Source organism: Globicephala melas, chromosome 12 (genome assembly GCF_963455315.2).
Source record: "Globicephala melas chromosome 12, mGloMel1.2, whole genome shotgun sequence".
NCBI lineage: Eukaryota > Metazoa > Chordata > Mammalia > Artiodactyla > Delphinidae > Globicephala > Globicephala melas.
In genome coordinates, this window is record NC_083325.1 from 70,834,583 (window position 1) to 70,853,112 (window position 18,530).

The 18,530-nt window shown below is 55.7% G+C and overlaps 1 protein-coding gene and 1 long non-coding RNA gene across 9 annotated transcripts in view; one reads left to right on the forward strand and one right to left on the reverse strand.

Moving 5' to 3' along the window:
- The window catches only part of DNMT3A (DNA methyltransferase 3 alpha), a 106,517-nt gene that overhangs the window by 77,111 nt on the left and 10,876 nt on the right, over nt 1–18,530 (forward strand). For all 8 annotated transcript variants that reach the window (XM_060309777.1, XM_060309776.1, XM_070046888.1 and 5 more), the window contains 14 exons: nt 9,372–9,587; nt 9,812–9,970; nt 10,400–10,507; nt 10,723–10,879; nt 11,208–11,357; nt 11,465–11,509; nt 12,251–12,330; nt 12,893–13,005; nt 13,124–13,307; nt 13,555–13,639; nt 15,531–15,676; nt 16,497–16,587; nt 16,777–16,925; nt 17,951–18,036. In XM_060309777.1, coding sequence (XP_060165760.1) covers nt 9,372–9,587; nt 9,812–9,970; nt 10,400–10,507; nt 10,723–10,879; nt 11,208–11,357; nt 11,465–11,509; nt 12,251–12,330; nt 12,893–13,005; nt 13,124–13,307; nt 13,555–13,639; nt 15,531–15,676; nt 16,497–16,587; nt 16,777–16,925; nt 17,951–18,036 — 1,769 coding nt within the window. The remainder of the gene's footprint in view (nt 1–9,371; nt 9,588–9,811; nt 9,971–10,399; nt 10,508–10,722; nt 10,880–11,207; nt 11,358–11,464; nt 11,510–12,250; nt 12,331–12,892; nt 13,006–13,123; nt 13,308–13,554; nt 13,640–15,530; nt 15,677–16,496; nt 16,588–16,776; nt 16,926–17,950; nt 18,037–18,530) is intronic.
- On the reverse strand, nt 4,142–5,492 carry LOC115854250 (uncharacterized). The gene is made up of 3 exons (XR_009566285.1): nt 5,366–5,492; nt 4,962–5,007; nt 4,142–4,748 (listed from the first exon to the last, which is right to left on the reverse strand). It is a non-coding gene; the product is annotated as an uncharacterized lncRNA (long non-coding RNA).

Consider the following 18,530-nt stretch of genomic DNA (forward strand, 5'->3'; position numbering starts at 1 on the left):
GGAAGCCGGTGTTTCCTGGTCATGCTGGCTAAGCCAAGGCCAGGCCCCCACCTTTTCCCCACAGGAGAAGCCAGGAGAGAGAGGATGATGGGCTGGGGGGGGGGCGCGCGGGGGGCGGGTTGCCATAACAACCGGCTCCAGGCAGAGGCCTCCCTTCCAGGGGCTGGTACTTCACCCCAGCAATGGTGGTTTCCATGGAGATGGGTTACTGAGGGACAGGGGGAACACTTGCCCCACTTAGTGCATTAGTCAGGAGCTACCAGAAGGCAGAACATCTCTAGGTGGGATCCTTGGACCCCTGTCAACTTTGAGTTCCCCCCACCGTGGCCTCTGCTCTCTGGGTGCAGGTCTGACGCTTCCTCCCTGCTTGGTTGCTCTCTCTGCGACCGGTCTCCCTAGCAACAAGTCCTGCTAACTCCTTGTTGTTGGCTCTGTGGCTATTTTTAGCTTCATTGCCAGCAGCCCAGTCCTGGTCATTTGCTTGCAACCTCCATATGGATTGCAGGGGAATAGGAAAACAAAGATTCCTGGCCTCTTTCGGGAGCCCTGGACCTGGACCTCTTAGCGCCGATTGGAACTTTGCTGTGGAAAGTACCTGTCCGCATCTGGGAACTTGGTCAGTGGACTCCATATGAGGCTCCTGAGACAATGTTGGATTCAGTTCAGCAAACACTGCTTTCATCCTCTACAGTGTGCAAGAGGCTCTGGTCCACACTGCTTGCATGTGAACCTGAGTAAGATCCCGGCCCTGCCCTCTAGGATTTTTAATTTTGTGGAGGAGAAAGATGAGTACACAATCAGCTTAGTACAGGCAAAGACTGGCAAGTGCTAGGAGAGGATTACAAAGTGCTCTGGGAGTACGGAGGAGAAGGAGGGACAGGGTAACTTTTCAGTGGGGGAAGATCAGGGGGAGGGGCTAGAGCAGCACTGTCCAAAGAACATTCTGCAATGAGGGAAATGTTCTAAAATCTGTGTCCCTGGTACAGTAGCACCAAAAACCCACATGGGCTCTTGGACACTTGGGATGTGGCTAGTGCACCTGAGGAACTGAATTTTTATTTAATTTTAATGAATTTAAATGGCACATGCAGCCAGTGGCTCTCTTATTGGCCAGTTCAGGTCTAGAGAAACCTTCTTGGTGGAGGTAACTGGTGAATTGGGCCTAGAAGGATAGGTGGGATTTTGGCCAGTGGAAGGGGAAGGGGAAGAGCAAGGAACAGCACGAGCAAAGGCACAGAGGCAGGGAAAGGGCATATTTGGGAAACAGCAAGTGAGTGGGCAGAGTGTGGGCTGTGTGATGTAAGTGCTGCAGGTTGTGGGGGCCTTGAATGCCATGCAAGGAGCGTAGATTGTAATCAGCAGGTAGTCACAGGTCTACTGTGTAGTACTGAGGCTTTTGGGCTGCAGATGGAAGGGCAGGCCAGGATCAGAAGAGACATCCATCTTGATCTTGTAGCCTTTGCCGGGATAAGGTCTCGCTGGTCTTGGGGTCAGTGGGAATGTTTATGTGGCAGAAAATATGCAGTGTCCTCCCAATATGTGGCTTTGCAGATGGCTTCTTAGGGATCCCGGCTTCTCTGATTCTGAGTACAGGGACTCAGGTGGTAATGTCCTGTTTGAGGGAAGCAACATAACCTCCCCACCTCCCACCAGCACTGGATTTTATGACAAAGCACGCCACAGAACGCTGAACTTTGAGTTAAAACCAGTCAGGCAGGCGTGGCATTCCCACCTGCACCTGTGGGAGTTGCTGCTCTTGGGTGGAGGATCACGACTTAGCATCTCACGTCAGCTCTGTGAGCTGGAAAGTCAGATTCACGGCACATCTTACAATTGTGCTCTTCAGAGACAGGAGTGTGACGTACACCAGGATGTTCAATTTACAGATTTATAACAGGACTTGTCCTTTCAACGCAGATCCTAGTGCTACAGGACCTAGTGGTCCTGATGTTTTCTGGCAGCTTACTGGTATCAGAGTCACTGGAAAATGTAATTAAAGTTAGAAGTTTGCTTGATGAACACGGGATAAGTGCTGAGAGTCAGGTGTCCTTAAGAGGTGTTTTCATCAGGCCTACTGGATCACTGCTCTCGGCCTGCCAGACAGGAAATGTGCCCTCTCTTTCAGGTCACCCTCCCTTTTGGACCATGCTGGACGCTTCCTCTCCAGCGCTTCTTTTAGGCTCTTGACATCCGCCAGATCTTCCTTTCGTCCAGGGGTTCCTCCTCTCAACATACTTCTAGAACATTTCCAAGAACCTGGCTCACTTTACATGACCCTGCTATTTTAGGTTGACTATCTTTATCTTCATCAAAAGACCTATCCCAGTCACCACCCTGGGAGGGTTACTCTGGAAGGCCGAGGACATATATGACCTGAGGATCCTAGAAGGCTGCCCTAGTTTTTTCCTGACCTTTCGCTAAAGTCACCTCTTATCCTAGATCTCGGGGTCTTTTCTGCGTTGATGTCTCTCTCTGCCCACCAGGTACAAAGAGGACACGAATCTCAGTCTGAGTGACTTACAGTATAGAAAAGGGTAACCTTACCTGTCTGTGTAGCTACAGGAGAGGGGCGGTGCTCTAAGTGGCGAGGGGACACCTTTGAATTGGGCTTTTTTTGCTTCAGTTGGGAGCTGTGTGGAAGAGGTAAGATTTGAGCTTCATTTTACTAAAACAAATTTTTTTTATTGAGGTGTAGTTGATTTACAATACAAGTTTCAGGTGTACGACACAGTGATTCACAATTTTTAAAGCTTATACTCCATTTATAGTTGTTATAAAATATTGACTATATTCCCTGTGCTGTATACTAGATCCCTGTAGTTTATGTTATACATAGTAGTTTGTACCACTTAATCCCCTACTCTTATGTTGCCCCTCCCCCCAATTTGAGCTCAATTTTAAAGAATGAGAATAAGGAAGTTTGGCAGCTGGAGGGAAAGGCTCCTTTATTAAGTGGGCCAAGAAAAAGTGAAACTGATGGCCCTGGTCCACCCTGACACTTTGAGTCCTGACTGCATGCACAGGCACCATTACTTACTGAAGAAGTCCCAAGACCATGGAGTGTAGAGTCTAAGGTGTTTAGCCACATAACAATGGAAAAGGAGATGTCATAGATGAGATAGTGTTTTTAAAAAGAGCCGGCCAAGCCGGATCAGAAACTTCATTTTGAGAGGAGGCCTGGGGTGAGGTCTAAAGCGGCCTGGGAGGATGCCGGGGAGGCACCAGTGAGAGAAGCCAAGCAAGTCTTATTATGTTCCTTAAAGGGTGGGAGCAGGCAGGAGGTATAAACTCATGGCTTCTCATCTCTGCTTGGGGATCTTCTGAAAAATTATACCAAGCAGGTACCTTGATTGGGTTGAAAGATGGCCTGGAGCAGAACAGGGCCTGTGTTTTATGGAACGGCTCCTCTTTGCTGTATGGGTTCTGGATCTCAGTCAGGGTGGGGAGAGGAAGTCTGTACTCCCTGAGTATTATTTGGAGAAGGCTCGCTCTGATTTGGAGTCCTCTTCCTTTTTTAGGGCCTGCTTGTTCTGACGGCCCCCAGAAGGGTGCTGAGCCCCAGGAGGGATGGTAGGTAGGCTCTCCTTCACAGCCCATCTTTTGACCTCCTTATACCAGCACCTGTTCCAGCTGGTTTGTTCCCGCAGCTTGTGGTTGGAAGCCAGGCACCTGGGGGCATTATCTCCTTAAGTGATGCTGGTATTCCGGGGCCTGGGAGGGCAGATGTCATCACTCCTGTTTTGCAAGTGAAAAAAGACTTCTTGGAGTTAAGTGGCTTGTCCAAGGTCACAGTGATAGAACCAGAACCCCAGTCCAGATCCTCTGAGAGTGTGGCTGGCCAAACAGCCCTGCCCTGCTGGGAGCATTTACCCTCAGCTCCCCTGCTCTTCCTTTTTTTTTTTTTGGGCGGGGGGGGGGGGGGGGGGTGGTACGCGGGCCTCTCACTGTTGTGGCCTCTCCCGTTGTGGAGCACAGGCTCCGGACGCGCAGGCTCAGCGGCCATGGCTCATGGGCCCAGCCGCTCCGCAGCATGTGGGATCTTCCCGGACCGGGGCACGAACCCGCGTCCCCTGCGTCGGCAGGCGGACTCAAGCACTGCGCCACCAGGGAAGCCCCTCTTCCTTTTAATTCATCTTGCAAACAAAACAGGCTAATCTTTCTTTCTTTAAAAGGAATATTTATTTATTTTGGCTGTGCTACATCTTAGTTGTGGCACGCATGTGGGATCTAATTCCCCAGCTAAGGACGGAACCCGGCCCCCTGCACTGGCAGCGTGGAGTCTTACCCACTGGACCACCAGAGAGGTCCCCAGGCTAATCTTTCCAAAATACCCATTCACCCTGTCATGTAAGAAAACCTGCGGTTATTCTTCACTGCGATAGGATATATCCATCAACATCTCTCTCCGCACCCCTTAGCTTTAGTTGTATTGTGGGGCGGGAGGTGAAGGTGGGCAAGTGTTTTCCTCCCTATCCAGCCTAACATCTCTTATTTCCTCCCTATCCAGCCTCATTCCAAATCTGATTCATCCTCCAGGTTCAGCCTCTGCTCTACACTGACCTCCTTAACCTCATTTATCATTGATACTACTTATTTTTGTTTGGCTTCCAAGCCATCCTGGCCCATCAGGGTGGTTGGTATTTGTGGCGTAGTTCTCTTTAGAGATGCTTTTCAACGATCTTTTCCAATCTCTCCAAGTCTAGTTGAATTTGTCAGCTCCTTGAGGGCAGGGCCAACAGTGTCTGCTTCTTTGATGTCGGGAGGGAGAGGGAGGGAGGGAGAGAGAGGGGGAGAGGGAAAGAGAGGGGGAGGGGGAGGGAGGGAGGGAGGGAGAGAGAGAGAGAGAGAGTATATGTATGTATGTGTATATATATACATATATATACACACACATATATATTCTTCTTGGGGGGAGGGGCCTCTGCTCAGGAGGAGGGAACTTGAAATGGTTGAAGCTGCACCTGGAGGCTCCGAACGAGTGCAGTCTTGAGCAGCAGATGTATGTGCCTGGGAATGAAGGAATCGCTGTACTTTTGAACTCCTCCTCCCCACCCCCCAACCCCGCACCTTGCAAACAGGAAAATGAGACATTCAAGGCTGACCCAGAGTGACCTAGGGGACCCAGGGACTTGGCCAGGAAGTGATTTTCAAAGCCTGAACTCCTCTTCACGCCACGCCGTTTAAGGCAGAGGAGACCACCCCCCGGCAACGCTCCCAGTTCCCGTTCTGGAGCGCACCCAGTTCTGTACGGGCGCTTTCTGCCCATCTCTGTGTGCTCTGAGTTTTCCTACAGTTTCCTGGGCCTTTTCGCTCATCTGTAAGCTTTTCCTTTTTTTTTTTTTTTGGTTGTGCTGCTGAGACTCACTTTTAACAACTTTCTTCTGTCTCTCCCAGACGGCCCGAAAGCTCCTCTCTCCTTTTGCCTGCGCTCCTGGCTCTCTGGGCGCTCGTACCTTACCTCCGCAGCTGGAGGGCAGCCCCTTCCCTCCCGGTTCTCCTCCTTCCCTCCCCGCGCGGCCCGCGGGCTCCCGGCCTCGCCCCCCGGCTCCGCGCCGGCCTCTGGCGGAGTTGGAGGAGAGGGGGCGGGGAAGGCTGGCCGGTTGGAGGGGGCGGGCACCGCCTCCAGCCTGGCCTGGGCGGGGCCCTGGGAACGGGCGGAGGCCCAGCCGCGCCCCCAGGCCCCAGCGCCGGCCCGCGCCCCTCGGACCGAAGGAGAGGGGCTGGCCCACTGCCAGCGTCTGAGAGCCGGCCCCCTCCCCCGGCCCGCTCGCAGCCAACCAGGCACTCCAGCGGGGCCCACGTGACCTGGAGTTCTAGACAAAGAAAATGTTCAATCCCTCCCCCCCACCTCCCCCTCCCCCTCTCTCTGGCCCCCTCCGCCCCCCAGCCCCATCGCCCCCTTCCCCTCCCCCCAGACGGGCAGCTACTTACAGAGCTTCAGGGCTGGGGCTCACACCTGAGCCGGACCACAGAGGGGCTGCACCTGGCCTTATGGGTAGGTTCCTGGATGGAGCCCTGGGGAAACTGGGGGCGGGGAGGCGGCCGGGGCCGGTGGGAGGATCTCTGGGCCTGCAGCCCTCTGGGCTTGAGAAGAGTCAAGTCTGCCTCCCCGGCCCGCAGGAGCTGGCTCCCCTGCCTGGCCTGAGTTCTGGAGATGCTGAGTTACTGCTGTCCCACCCACTTCCTCCTCAGGAGCCCCAAGCCCCACTCCTTCCTGCGCTCAGGTGGGACCTGGCGGCTCAGGGGCCAGCAAGAGCAGGCCTGGTGTGAGCCTGGGGCAGTGGTCAGCGAAGGCTGGGGGCAGGCCCCGGCCCGTGGAGTTGGGCTAGCAGCGGCGGTTTTGCTGAGCTGGCTGGCAGATGGGTTGTTGGCATTTCCTTGCTGACCTGTGTTCCTGGCTGGTGGACCACGCCGTCCTCAGGCCGTGCCAAGCTTGTGGCCTCTTGAGAGGGACAGTTTCCTCTCCTGCCTGTTCCTGGGAGCCACCGTCAGGCCACCAGAAAAAAGTGGTGTCAGGGTGGGAGGGAGCAGTGTGGCCCTGACAGGGGGCTGTGGGGTGGCCTGACGCCGGCCTGTGATGGGAGAGGCACCTGGGACAGCCCGGGGTCCGCGTGGGTCCCTGGACCTCTGACCTTTGGAATGGGAAGCAGCCCGAGTCGCAGAGAGAGGTGGAGGCGGGACAGCTGCCTGAGGAGATGGGACTGGATGGGGAGGCCATGCCTCCACCAGAGTGGAGTTACCAGTGGCTCTCCAGGCAGAACAAACTCCAGGCCAAGTGGCCTCCTCGAGCCGCCGTAGTGGGGCTGGTGTGGTGTCTTCCTGATCCTGCCCAGTCTCTTGGCTACTCTGGGGTAGGACCTTCTGAACTGAGGTGGGGGGGAGCCTTTAGCCCAAAAGCCCCAGCCCAGAGTTAACCCTTATTTCTCCTATTGTCCGGGGGGTTGGCATGAACGTGGAAAAGGGGCCTCCCGCACTGCCCTAGGCAAGTCTATTCTAATGAGCCCCTCCCCCACCCAGCCACCCTCTCGCCCCTTCTTCCCCTTTCCTCTTGCCTCCTGCTGCTGACCCACCCCCTTCTTCCTTCCCCCACCCCTGCTGGCCTTGTCCCGGTGGAGGCCCCTTCCTCCCCTGCCTGCCAAACCATGCTGGGTGCGTGTTCTCCTGCACCTACTGGGTTGGGGGCGCTTAACAGCCGTCAGCAGCACCGTCTGACAAGCTGGGGGAAGTTGTGGGGGAAGAATAATGTTCAGGAACTCACTGTGGAGGGGTTGAGAAGAGAGACAAAGGGGCTGAGGGGGAGTGAGGAGGGTGGTGTCAGGCACGACTGCCTTCTAGACTGGTGGAGGCCGGGGGGAGCCCGACGCGTGTGCCCCGGGCCCCCCCCCAGCGCTGCTTGCTGGGATCCTTTCCCCCTGCCGCCTCCTGCCACCTGCGCACCTTGTTCTGGCTGAGGGGGCCCGTCGCCCCTGGAAACTGGGTCTTTTGGCAGAATGGTGCTGCCTTCCACCCAAGGCAGCACCCTGGTCTAGGTCAGCGGCCGTGCCTGAAGTGCACAGAGGCATGGTGGAGGGAAGGGAGCAGAGACTGCTAGGCAGGGCACTTATCTGAGCACATCTGGCCCTGGGATAGCGCAGCCGCAGTTGACAATTCTGAGAGAGAACGTCTCTCCCCACAGGCTTGAGTGCACACCTAGGCACACCTTGTGGGAGGGGAGGAGGTAGATTTTAGGAAGGGGTGGGGCAGGATCCCCCAGGTGAGGGTGGGGCTTGGGAGGGAGGAGCAGGTCCTCTGCGTTCTTCCACCCTCACCCCACCTCGGAGCTCTCTGTCCCAGCTGTTTGTGGGCTGGGGGCAAAGGATGCTTTATCCCATTTTAGAATTTGTTGAGTCAGAGAAAGAACTAAGACTTCCATCCTCGTGTTTTAGGAATTGCCACAAGAAGCAGATTTGGTCTGTGGCCAGGAGGCAAAGACTTGAAGATAGATCAAAATAAAATGAATCTAAGAGACAGTGGACCATTGAGCTCTTCTTAACCTGGGACCTGGGGGTCCATTGACAGGCTTTGAAGAGGCCTTGGAATTCTTGGTACATACATACGTCAACTTCTTCAACCAGTCAGAAGAGGTTAACAGAAATCCTTCAGTTCAAACTCCTTTTTAGGTGGAGCAACTCAAGGGACTGCTCCCAAGTCGGCTGTAAATTAGTTGCAAGGCTAAGACAGGAATATAAATGCTGTGACTTCCAGCTTAGAGATCTTATACTCCAGGTAATCTTGAGGGTGGGTTTGTATTCACAGCTCTAAGCTCTCAGGGAAAGCTTCATGTTGAAGGTGGGATTTTTTTCCCTTTGAATCTGGTGTGGTGAAAACGGGTGCAGAGCCTTGAAGCTTGAGGGCCACGTGTCCTAGATTCAGCCGTTGGGGTGAGATGGGTGAGATTAGGTTGAATGGCCCTCAGAGCTAAGTATCAGGTATTTCATTCTCCTCTGCAGGGTGATGGGAATCCTGGAGCAGGTTTGGAGAAGGAATGGGCATGCAGGTCATAGCCTGAAAGATGAGCATGAGATGGTGAACGGTGAAAGGATGGAGGCTGTTCAAATTGGGAGAATACTTGGGTTTGGATTAATTTGTCAGTGGGATGGCAGAGAGGATGCCTGGCTATACTGTGGACTCCCTAAATAGTTGTTGAAAGAATAAGTGTATTTATGGATCTGAAAGGTGCACGTAGAAAGAAGGCGTAGAATCTGGTGACAACATACATTAGCTGTGATCCTGAGAACTCCAGGATGGCGTGTGAGCACGGGAGCAGGCAAGCTCTTCTGGGGCTTTTCGTGGTGGTTGAGCAGAGGGGGAAGGAGCCGTGCGCTCTGAACACAAAACAGTGATTTCTTCGTTACGTATCACAACAAAACTAGAATTGTGGTCTGGAAGCCAAGACCAGGAAGAGAAGGGGTCGATTGCCCAGGAAAACTATGGAGAAAAGGACAAGAGGATCCATTTCTAGATCAGGGAGTAAGATAGGAGAGGCTGGAGCCAAGGTCTGTGCCTAATCTAAGGGGCATGGTTGGTATCTGCATAGAATTGATCTCTCCGTATCGGAAGATGGGCAACTGATGATGCTGACAATTGAGGAAGGTTAGACGAGGGAGGAAGATCGCCTAGGAGGCAGAGAAGGCTGGCATTGAGTCAAGTGATCTGAGCTCACCTCTCAACTTCACGTCTCTCTGTTTTCCGTGGCAAGCTGGTTGAGTTGATGAGGGAAGAACTCCTCTCTCCAGCCCCTTACCTTCTGTCACTGTCTCCAGACCCTGGAGAGATTGAGAAGAGCCCCTTGAGTGTCAGCTCAAGGTAACTTCTGTTCCTTGTTTCCCCAGGCTGAGAAGAAAGCCAAGGTGATTGCAGTAATGAATGCTGTCGAAGAAAACCAGGGGTCCACCGAGTCTCAGAAGGTGGAGGAGGCCAGTCCTCCTGCTGTGCAGCAGCCCACCGACCCCGCATCCCCCACTGTGGCCACCACGCCTGAGCCCGTGGGGGCTGACGCTGGGGACAAGAACGCCGCCAAAGCAGCTGATGATGAACCGGAGTACGAGGTGAGCGGCTGGCTTCACCTGCCTCGTCCAGCTCCTCCCGTCCTGCTCTCTCTACCCGACCCCAGGCCTCTTTGTCTCTCCAGTCTCGCTCTGTCCATTCAGATGGCGCTCCCTCCTGGCTGTCCTGACCCTCAGATGCCCAGGGCTGGGGTTGCTTTGGGGGGAATCAGGGTGGCAGGGCCTCGTGACCACCATGTAATGACTTCTGCTCCTTGGGGCTCCAGGACGGCCGGGGCTTTGGCATTGGGGAGCTGGTGTGGGGGAAACTGCGGGGCTTCTCCTGGTGGCCAGGCCGCATTGTGTCTTGGTGGATGACGGGCCGGAGCCGAGCAGCAGAAGGCACCCGTTGGGTCATGTGGTTCGGAGATGGCAAGTTCTCAGTGGTGAGTCCTGGGGTTTGGCGGTAGCCTGGCAGGGGCGGGCGGGGAGGAAGGGGTCTTTGTCCCGGGGCCTCTGGTTTTGGCTGGGGGCGTGGTTCGGAATTGGGATGGTAGGAGGGGGCTCTGCTCGTCCCCGCTCTGTATATGTGTGATTGGAGGAAGCCCTTGAGATCATTAGGTTGCACTCCAAACGAGAGTCGGATGTCTTCCAGGAGCCCTGTACCCAGAATTCCCTTCCACCTGCATTCAGGTCCTCCCCGACACCGGGGCTTGGACTCCTCCTTTACGTCATGTAATTATTTACTGGTGCATCCGGTCCTCTTGAGGGCAGAGACCGGGCCCTAATGCCCCCACCCCTGACCACGCCAGGCAGGTGGTGGGTGCTCGGTGAGTGTGGAAGGAGGAGCAAACGAGGGCGGGTTGTGCCTTCAGGTGTGTGTGGAGAAGCTGATGCCGCTGAGCTCCTTCTGCAGCGCCTTCCACCAGGCCACCTACAACAAGCAGCCCATGTACCGCAAGGCCATCTACGAAGTACTGCAGGTCAGTGCCCCTCCGAGGGACTCAGCAGGGCGAGCTCAGACGGCAGGGACCACTTTTGGTCTGGAAGCTGGAGCACAGGGCTTAGGCCTGGGCAGAGGGTCTGCCTGGGAGGCCCTCGGGCCTCCTCCTCTCCTTACTCGTCTCCTTTCTGCAACTTCTCCCACCTGTTGCCTGAGCCCACCTTCGCTACTCTCCCCACACGTGTTGCCCTCCAGGTGGCCAGCAGCCGAGCGGGGAAGCTGTTCCCGATGTGCCACGACAGCGACGAGAGCGACACTGCCAAGGCCGTGGAGGTGCAGAACAAACAGATGATCGAATGGGCCCTGGGAGGGTTCCAGCCCTCTGGCCCCAAGGGCCTGGAGCCCCCAGAAGGTAAACGCAGGTGCACCAGCAGCTCCGCACCCAGGCTCGGAAAGCCGTGCTTAGGTAGGGCCGTCAAGGCCTCCTCCATGAAGCTTCGCAGTGGGAATGGCCGCCGTCTCCCCCTCCCTGGGGCCAGGTAGGGCCAGTGCCGCTCTGGGACTTTGAACAACCTGCTCCCCCTTGGCTTGCTGGCACCAGAGACTTGGGAGCTAGGAACAAGCTGGGCACCGGGCCGCACCCTGCTACACCCCGTTGTAGGTAGATGGTCCAGGGGAAGAGAGCTGGGATTCCTCGTCAGCCAGTAACCATGACCTCATCACATGCTTTCCCGATCCAGAGGAGAAGAACCCCTACAAAGAAGTTTACACAGACATGTGGGTTGAACCCGAGGCAGCTGCCTATGCACCGCCCCCACCAGCCAAAAAGCCCCGAAAGAGCACAACTGAAAAGCCCAAGGTCAAGGAGATAATTGATGAACGCACAAGAGGTAGTTGGCCTGGCTCTGGAGAGAGCGGCAGGGTGAGGCCGGCGTTCAGAGGAATGGGCATGACCCTCGAGGCCTCCTCTGACGCCGGGCTCTCCTCCCCTCTGCAGAGCGGCTGGTGTACGAGGTGCGGCAGAAGTGCCGGAACATCGAGGGTGAGTCCTGAGGGGGCAGCTGGGCCTTGGCCCTGGGAAGTCAATTGTCTGTTCCACTTGGGCCCTAAGGTGGTGGCCGGCACAGAGTACTATAGGTACCGAGGAAGGTACGATGCCGTGGGACATCAGTACTTGGTGACAGGATGTGTCCTTTATGTCCCACCACCTCCAGCCTGCTTGACACACATCTATCTTCCGGTGCCACGATCTTTCCTGTCGGTGGTGGGAACTGGTCACTAGGGTTTGGGACACTCCAGTGGGTCAGATAAGGGTGGCCTCTCTTGGATCTGAACTTGCCCTTTTACCTTTCCTCACCTTCTCTCATCTGGGGGTCATTAGTGCATCCCATATCTGTCTCCCTTGGCCTAGTGATGGTGTGTCCAGCTCGGGGCCCTCAGGGCCAGGAAGGATGAGGGCAGGGGCCTAGGCCTTAAGGGTTGACTGCCCGAGGACATCTCCGGAGTGACACAGGGCCAGGCCCCATTCTCACAGCGGGTTCTTGACCCTCGCACCGTGCCTTTCCTGGAAGGTGGCGTTGCTGCTCAGGGAGATGAGTGGCCTTCTGAGGTCGGGGCCGCGCTGCCTCCCTGTTCCATGGGGCCCCGCCCAGACTCTTTCCTGCCTTCGTTTCTGGCTGATGCTCCAGCACGCCCCTTGTTATAGCTTTTCTGGAGCTGGGCTTCGGCCCAAGCGGGGAGGGGGCCCTTCTGTGACACTCACTCTGCTTCCTCTGTTTTCCAGACATTTGCATCTCTTGTGGAAGCCTCAACGTCACCCTGGAACACCCTCTTTTCATCGGAGGAATGTGCCAAAACTGCAAGGTAGGGGCACACCCAGCAGCGACGAGGCCCCTGGCTGGCCACACCTCCTGGCCTCTGGGCTGTAGGCGCCTGGGATAGCTGTGAGGGTGACTCCGAGGTTTGCTCTTGAAGCAGTCCTGATAAAATGGATCCTTGGGTTTCACGCGTTTGACTTGCTGTTGCTTTTCCTCTGAGAGATCCTTGCCCCCTCTAAAGCCCCATTCACGTCCCCAGATGTGGGCTCACAGTGTCACAGTCGCTAGTGTGAAGTGGGCGTGGACAGACTGATGGGTGGGTCCCTGTGCCCTGGGGCGGGGGACCACAAGGCGGTGCAGGCCTTCTTTTCCAGGCCTTCCCACGCGCCTCTCCTTGGTTTGTCCACTGCAGTGGGGAGGCATGGTGTCCCCTTCCCAGAGCTGTGGTCTGGGCTGGACCCTGGCTGGATGGGTAGCGGGGTCGTGTCTCCAGGCCTCTGTGTTGAGGTTTCAAGGCCAAAGCCCAGAGGCTGGGTTCATAGCCTGCCTTCACCCTGGCTGGCCTGGGTGCTGCCCGGTGGTCTCTGAGCCTCCGCCGTGCTCCCTAGAACTGCTTCCTGGAGTGCGCGTACCAGTATGATGATGACGGCTATCAGTCCTACTGCACCATCTGCTGCGGGGGGCGCGAGGTGCTCATGTGCGGGAACAACAATTGCTGCAGGTGAGGCCCCGCCCCCGCGCGTAGTGGCCCTCCCTCTTTGCCCTGCACTGCGGCCACACTCCATCCGGGACTGGCCTTGGGGTGAGAGTCCCCTCCGCTCCACTGGGCTTCCTTCCAGGTGCTTTTGCGTTGAATGTGTGGATCTCTTGGTGGGGCCGGGAGCTGCGCAGGCAGCCATTAAGGAAGACCCCTGGAACTGCTACATGTGCGGGCACAAGGGCACCTACGGGCTGCTGCGGCGGCGAGAAGACTGGCCCTCTCGGCTCCAGATGTTCTTCGCCAATAACCACGACCAGGAATTCGTGAGTGCTGGGCCGAGGGTGGCTCTCCTCACCCCCCGCCTGCCAAAGCCAGAGGGCAGACTCCACCAGAGCGAGAGCGCTTCGGTCGGTCGGGGGCCTGGGCGCCGGGCAGCGGGGCCTGAGCCGCGAGCGGGCTGTGCAGGTCTGGAAACCCCAAGCGCTCACAGTTGGCCGGGAGGCCAGCCCCGCGCGCGGGTCCGTAGGGCACTCCTGGCCACTCACCGGGCCTGTTGTGCTGGCTGCCTAGGACCCTCCGAAGGTTTACCCACCTGTCCCAGCCGAGAAGAGGAAGCCTATCCGGGTGCTGTCCCTGTTTGACGGAATCGCTACAGGTGAGAGTCTTGGGCGTCTTCGTCCTGGGACGTGGGAGCTGGGCTCAGGGGACTGTGTGTGCGTAACTTCGGCAAAACAGAGTGACGGTTAACGTTACAACTGTTAAAATATTACCGTAAGGAGGAAACTTCTGTGTTCAATGAAAAGTAAAACTAAGTGGTAAACCAGCATGTTTGGTGGGCATTGCCTTACTGGGGACGTGAGGTCGGGGTCGGGGGGCGGGAATGGGGGCAGTGGGAGGGAGGCGCTCCAGCAGAGGTTAGAGCGATCGCTGGTCAGAGACTATGGAAGATTTTCACAGAACCTCAGAGGACAGACTTGGCGACCAAAGCAAAATCATAGGCAGTCCTGTTGTGCTTTGATTATAAGTCGCAGTGAAGAAACAAACTCTGAACGAGAGAGTCTAAAGAATATTTAAATCGCCCGTAATCCTATGACTGGTATTTTGGTATATGTCCTTTCACATTTTTAGATTTCAGAATTTTTTTTCTGTGCATGTGTGTGTTTATATAATCATATGTAGATAGATAAATAAGACAAAAGGATAGTAAAATGCATAGTAAATAGTAAAATGTGTTGTAACGTGCCTTTTCATTTATGATATCATGACTGGTTTTTCATGTCAACCAATATAGAATTACATTATTTATAAATGCTACCTAGGATTCTGTGGAGGGAAACTACCATAATTTATTTAATGAACCCCCTATCGGGTTGTTTACTTTTTTCCCCGCCGCTATGAGCAGTTCTGTGACAAGCATCCTTGAACATGCGTCTTTATATACTTAAACCGTTAACTTTTAGGGAATCCCGGGTCACCGTGTAGCCGCTGTTTTTAATTTCATGTGGTTCTTGACGTGAAGACTCATATACACCCCTCAGCCCTGCCCCAAGGCTGAGGCTCTTCAGTCCTTAGGAAACAAATAGTCCTCCTTAGCACTTGTCTTCATGGGACCAAAGGGAGATAGATGGGCAGGCTGGGCCCGGAGACCTTGGCCAGAGGGTGGGGAAGGCACCTGGGCCAGATGTCTGTCTTCTGTTCCCAGCTCAGTGCTGATGTCATGTGAACCTAAAGGAGTTAATGTACAGCTTTGGTTTCCCGGGCTAGGACCTTGAAGCCTTCTTAAGCCACGTCACACCCCAAGAGGCCGTGCAGGCTCCTTGTGGGGAGGTCTTTGGGGAGCAGTGGGAATGGTGCTGTGTCTCCTGACACAGGGCCTGTTCTGTTTCCTTGCCTCAATTCAGCAAAGCTTTGTGGAAGGGCCGTGGTCAGGAAGTGTGAGTAGTCAGTTCAGGAGGAAACACGCTGACTGAGACCGCCCACTCTGTCTTGAAGACATTTGCAACCCAAGAGAAGGGCTGGCTCAGGCGTGCGAGCTGCTCTGAGGTGGAGGATGTGCCGCCTCAGAAGGTGCTGGGCCTTACAGAAGGGGGGAGGCCATCCCGGGGGCTGTAGGCTGGGGTGGGCCTCAGTGAAACCTTTCTAGAGTAGGTGGCATTTACCTTGAGTCTTGACGGATGGTTGAATTTTGCAGCGGGAGGTGATAGAAGGGCTGAGGAAGGACCAGTGTATGCAAGATACAGAAACAGCAAAGCCCACCCAAAAGTCACCTGTTGTTGTCCCTGCTTCCCGAAACCCCCTGCTGTCCTGTCTTGACTATTTTCTGAGTAGATCAAATTAGGCATGAAAGAGCCTCGACGTAACAGCCTGTCTGATGTCCTTGTTACTGATACTCCAGTTTGATCCAGAAGTCTCCTGCGGCTTTCAGGGCAGGGTAGGGCTTGGGCCTGCCTTTGACCCATGTGTCCGGCTGGCCCGAGGGACCCCCTGCAAAGACTGGGGTGCCAGGGAGGCGACCCAGTGACGGTGCGTTTTGCTGGCTGGCACAGGGCTTCTGGTGCTGAAGGACTTGGGCATTCAGGTGGATCGCTACATCGCTTCCGAGGTGTGCGAGGACTCCATCACGGTGGGCATGGTGCGGCACCAGGGGAAGATCATGTACGTCGGGGACGTCCGCAGCGTCACGCAGAAGCATGTATGTCAGTGCCGCCATGGCCCCGCCCACCTTCTCTACGTCACTTAGCTCCGGGGACAGCGCCAGCTCCTCTCATTTTGTCCATTTGCTCTTTTCCTTTCTCCCCCCCTCCCCCGTTGAACTCTCTCCCTCCTTCTCTTCCATTTCCCTCCTTGTCTCTAGAGGATCGGGGCAGATTCCAGTGGGAATTGGGGGCCAGGCTTCTTGGGCCTGGCTGGTTTCCGGGCCCTCTTGAGTGGAGCGCTGTGGGTTGCAGTGAGGTTCCCATCCTCCCAGTACTGCTGGCGAAAGGTTCGCCAGCCTCCATTTTGGGGAGGGGGGGATCTGGCGGGATCCTGCCTGAGTGGCCCCTTGCTTTTCCAGTTATCCATGTCGACCTCGAACTACAGGCCCTCAGGCATCCTGAAGGGCATATGGAGGGGTTCAGATGGTCCAGACACCTGCCCAAGGTGCGCAGAGCACAGACTACCTTTCATTCAGCTGCCCAGCCTGGACCGCTGTCCCCCCTGAGTGGCTGCTTTTCCTGCTGGGGGCACACTGGTTTCCCCACTGGCCTCAGAGATGGTCCAGTTCAGTCCTTTCCCTTTATTATTTAGGAAACAGCCCAGAGAGCCTCAGTGACTTGCCTGTGGCTGCACTGTGTGTGCGCGCGCGTGTGTGTATATGAATGTACGTGTGTATGTAGAGAGCATTCAAAGCAGCCGGGTCTCTTCTCTCCCATGCCAAAGTACTTTTTTGCTAAATTCACAGATCCTTTCTCTCTCCCTTTCTGCCTCTGTCCCCGGACATCAGGCCCATCACATTACCTTTATCCTCCCAGATCCAGGAGTGGGGCCCGTTCGATCTGGTGATTGGGGGCAGTCCCTGCAATGATCTCTCCATCGTCAACCCCGCCCGCAAGGGACTCTACGGTAGGTGCTGCGCTCACCCCTCCACCTTCTGAGCTGGTGCTTTCGCACGTCAGTTTCCTACTTGGATATTTCTGCCCTGGGACGGCTACTCCCAACGACCCTGCCCTCCCCTGCCCTCCCCGTGCCCGGGCCACACCACTGTCTTCTGCAGACAGCCCCAGCTGATGGCTTTCTCTTCCGACCTCTCAGAGGGCACTGGCCGGCTCTTCTTTGAGTTCTACCGCCTCCTGCATGATGCGCGGCCCAAGGAGGGAGATGATCGCCCCTTCTTCTGGCTCTTTGAGAATGTGGTGGCCATGGGCGTTAGTGACAAGAGGGACATCTCGCGATTTCTCGAGGTATAGCCAGCACCCTTGGTTTGGTCAGCTCACTAATGGCTTCTACCTTGGACTGCTGCTTTATCCCTGTCTCATCTGCATTGTGGAGCTGGGGACTGGTGACTTCCGCTTTGCAAGGGGCCCGTTTGGGAAGCTCTGGGCTTCCCAAGTAGACAGGGAGGAAGCACGCCTTGGACAGAACCCGTGGTCTCACTGTAAGAGGTGGTGTGTGGGTGTGGGCCTCAGCACTTGGAGGGCCTGACTGTTGTAAACAGGGTGGAGTGTCAGACTCCTGGGCTTGGGGGTCTGTGTGGCGTTTCCCTGGGGGAACCTCTGAGATACCAGAAGCAATTTTCCCAACCAGAGTGGCTTGTCCTCGCTCCCTGGCACCGTGACGGATGCTTTATGGCACCTGGGAAGAAAACACAGCTTATCTCAGTTTCTATTTCCCATTTTGTGGGTCCCAGCTTGCTGAGCCTGGTTTGGGCTGTGCACAGAGGGTTTCTGCAGCCAGAGTCCTTCTTGGGGTGGGCAGTCTGGGAGCCCGAGCCTGTGCTCCTGGGTCTTGGGGGCAAACGCCTCAAGCTGGTGTGTTTGGCTCACAATGTGGACGTACTACAGCGAACACATCCACACTCGTTGGAACTTTCTTTCTCAAAGCCTCTGGGCGAGCTGGAGCTGTGTGGTCCAGTGTGGTGGGCATCTGCCATGTGTGGCATTTAAATTGACATTAAAATTCCTCAGTCACACCAGCCTCCTCTCAAGTACTCCGCCATCTGCAGCTGGTGGGCTAGTGGCCACTACATGGAACAGTGCAGATAGAACATTTCCATCATCGCGGTGTGGACTGTGCGGGTCTAGACTGTTCCAGTGGGAGCGTGTGGAACGTAGCTGGGTTTAATTCCAGCTTTTCCTGGGGCCTTCAGGCTCTCCCAGTGTGGCCTCTTGAGAGAGAAGTAAGAGCCTTTGAGGCTCTAAACTAGCAAATTTCCTGGCACTCTTACATTTCTCTCTCACTCATCTTTAACCTCTGTCCTGTTTTATAGTCCAACCCTGTGATGATTGATGCCAAAGAAGTGTCGGCTGCACACAGGGCCCGCTACTTCTGGGGGAACCTTCCCGGTATGAACAGGTTGGTGAGAGCTCCGTGCCCAGGTGGCTGCGGGTGGGTGTCTGCAGGCAGGATGACGCCCCGAGGAGGGGGCCAGCCTCCCCTGCTGACCAGCTTGCTGCTCTGCCGTGTTCTTCTTTGTTTCCTTTTCCTTGAGGAAGAAGGGGAGTCAGGTGTAGAAAATACTTGCCTGAGAAACCAAGGACTAGTGGTCCCAAATGGGACCTTTAAAAAGCACACTCTTGACACAGAAGAGGACTCATCGTGCTGCTGAGTTATATGGTTGGTTCTCCTACGTTGGTGATGTGTCTAGAGTCAGCTGGTCCCTAGTCCCCTGAGGTAAAGCTGTGGAGGATGTGTTTGGGGATGGGAAGGAGAGTGGTGCACACAGCTGGGCCACATCGGGCTCCAGGAGAGAGAGTGTCGAAGCAGCAGGCACCTCGCAGCTCAGAGGGCCCTGCTCCACTTATTATCCACACACTTCGTTGGCTTCAAGTCCTTTTTCGGAAGGATGC